The sequence below is a fragment of the Otolemur garnettii genome, unplaced genomic scaffold (genome assembly GCF_000181295.1).
Source record: "Otolemur garnettii isolate 467f Iridium unplaced genomic scaffold, OtoGar3 scaffold00015, whole genome shotgun sequence".
Taxonomy (NCBI): Eukaryota; Metazoa; Chordata; class Mammalia; order Primates; family Galagidae; genus Otolemur; species Otolemur garnettii.
This window is the reverse complement of record NW_003852410.1, coordinates 2,728,965-2,731,909: the sequence shown is the minus strand read 5'-3', so window position 1 is coordinate 2,731,909 and position 2,945 is coordinate 2,728,965. Positions and strand designations below refer to the sequence as shown.

Here is a 2,945-nt window from a genome sequence, read left to right as displayed (position 1 = left end):
GGCCAGTTCAAACCCAGCCCCGGCCAAAAACTGCAAAAAAAGAAAAAACTGTCCCTTAAACAACCCAAAGACCACAAGGTACATGGCTGCTAGAACAAGATACATGAGGCAAACCTCTCTCTCCCATTAGCAGTAAATTGTCAGGGACAATTATAAAGGTCAACAAGGATGGCTATAAGTTCACATTCATGTGAAATCACTTATATAATACATACAGAGTAAAGCTGCTCTTTGAATGATTTGTCAACTTTTCACTAAGTGGTTACAACAGTAGATGTGCCTTCAGATGAAAGCATGATAGTAGACTTCCAAATATCCTGCTTCCTATTGTGTCAAAATATTTTATTCTGTAGATTCTAGGCTGGGCAGTGTCTGGAATATGCCATTCTATCGTTCCATTGCTCTGACCCAATAATCCCTTGTGCCAATAAAAACATGTCTCCCAGGAGGCATTATTACACACTATCTGCCATGAGGCTGAAGTGGCCTCATATTTCTCCCCAGTGAGGAAGGGAGTTAAAGAAATGGGCTGAGAGTCTGCTGAGTCTGGTTTTCTGCTGAATTTTTCAGGTTAGCACCTACAGATGTAACTTCAGCAACTTCTCCTACTTCGTATGTGGGTTCTGCTGGCTGCAGGACATCCCCAAATGTTCTGTCTATTGATGCTCTATCCACAGTATTAAGAATTAATGGAATTATTAGTCATTTGAAAAATGGAGGCTCTTGACCTCTGCTCAGGTTGGCTACTGTGTCTGTAGCAATGGTCTTAGCAAGGCCTCTGAAGAGCTGCAAGTAAGTGGACAGACCATGTGGTCCATAAATTGTTGATGCAGCCTCATATCCTTGAGCCTGGTATTCTTCATAGGTTATAATGTAATGAGTATAGACGTTGCATAGACCTAAAATAACAACAGTCATATTCTGCATCCCATAAGATGCAAATTCTGCTTGAACTGCCTTGCAAAGTCTTCATCCAGACATGGTCATAAGCTCCCCAGATATTACAGGTATGGTCAGGGACCCCAGAGTAATGATCTGAACATCAGTGATATCTGGATGCCAGGGATGAAGTTTTGATAGCTCTCCAGTGTGAAGAAGAATTGGCTTTGGCCTATGACATGCTTTGATTTCTTCAGATGGCTTTCCTAGGATCTGGTCCCGAATGGTGTCCCAAAATGGATCCCTTTCTGTTTTGGTGTGTGTGTGGAATTGAGCCAGATGATCATGTCCATCATATTTACCCACCAGTGTGCTCAAGCCAGTGGTCCAGCCACCTTCTGGGAGGCAGAGGCATACAGTTCTCTCTTTGCCAGAATGTGAGCATGTCCTCTGGTGTTTCATGGAGTCTTCTTCTCAGAATCCTTCAGTCCCCCAACCAGGATAAAAGCATTTGTAATGAAAATAGAGTTGGTGGAGATTGGGGAAGTTGGTGATATTTGTTATAAAGGTAATTTTTCTTATTTTTTCTTTAGACACTACATGTTTCTTTTCCTCATAAGATGAATTTTAGCAAACTTTCTGGTTTTATTGTCATGAGTTGTCTTTTTCTCAGAATTTGGCCTGAGGATCTCAGCCAATGTCATCCTCTTTCTCTTGCATATCCTTATCTTCCTTCCTCTTAAGCACAGGCCCTAGCCTACCGACCTGACCATCAGTCACTTGGCCCTAATCCACACAGTCATACTGCTGACTGTGGGCTTCATAGCTACAGATGTTTGGGGGTCTCGAGAAATTTGAGATGACAAATGTTATCTACTTATACAGCTTGATGAGGGGCCTGTCCATTAGCACCAGCTGCCTGCTGAGTGTCCTCCAGGCCATCACCCTCAGCCCCAGGAGCTCCTTTTTGGCAAAGTTCAAACAGAAACCCTCACATAACTTGTGTGGCTTTATTTTCCTCTGGATCTTCAATGTGACTATTAGTACTCGCTACATAGTCTCAACTATTGCCATTGCAGTGTGACCTTAGGCTGTTTTCTGTTTTGTCACTGAATCCTGCTCCCTTTGCCCTACTGGTTACTTGATCAGGTACATATTTTTCTCACTGTTGACCTTCCAGAATGTCTTCCTTTTAGGGCTCATGGCTCTCTCCAATGGCTACATGGTGATTCTCTTGTACAGGCTTAACAGGCAGTCCCAGCATCTTCACAACACCAACCTTTCTCCAAAAACATCCCTGAGCAAAGGGCCACCCTGACCATTCTGCTGCTCTTGACTTTCTTTGTGGTCATGTACTTTTTGGACTGCATTTTCTCATCTTCAGAAATGTTGTGGAACAATGACCCAGTTCACCTGTGTGTCTGGATGTTAGTGACCAATGGCCATGCTGCCATCAGGCGTCTGGTTCCAATTAGCATTGAACAGTGAATAATTAAGGTCTTAATGTCCATGTAGAGGAAGAACAGTAAATGTTTAATTATTCACTGATAGAAAACATAGTTTTTTCTTATATGTTTCATACCCATATTTGTAAAAATTTGGTTTTTTGTAAAAATGGTAATTATGAAGCCTGGAACTTTTACATTAGCTTTTTGGGAAAATGTTAAATTACAGTGTTACCATCCTGTTATTGTGGTGATGATCTGTGAGACTGCTTCTCTTGATTCTTAAAATGTGTTCTCAGACCATACCAGAGAAAGAATGTTAGGTGTTAACTGGTTTTTGTTTCTTCTTCATCATAAGCTCTCAATAATCCTATGCATCAGAAGATATTGAAATACTCCTTATATAAAGAAAGCAATTCAAATTAGTGCTGAAGGTAAAACGTCACCTATCATTTGAGGAATACACTCTAACCAAAACTTACCAGGCTATAACTTAATAGGCTATGGGAGAAACTGTGTCACTGCTCTGAGAGATACAAAAGCCCAAACATCTGCAGCTGAATCTGTCCTAATGTGTAACTTGATTTCTTACATTTCTAGAGACTGGAAAGTCGAAGATCA

General features: G+C 41.3%; 1 protein-coding gene across 1 annotated transcript; it reads right to left on the bottom strand.

The window, feature by feature from the left end:
- Nucleotides 1-254: 254 nt before the first annotated feature.
- LOC100944163 (putative inactive neutral ceramidase B) lies at nt 255-839 on the bottom strand. Its single transcript, XM_003785568.1, is given in 4 exon segments — nt 255-334; nt 337-532; nt 535-691; nt 766-839. Coding segments are annotated over 4 exon segments (507 nt in total).
- Between the last annotated feature and the right edge of the window lie 2,106 nt (nt 840-2,945).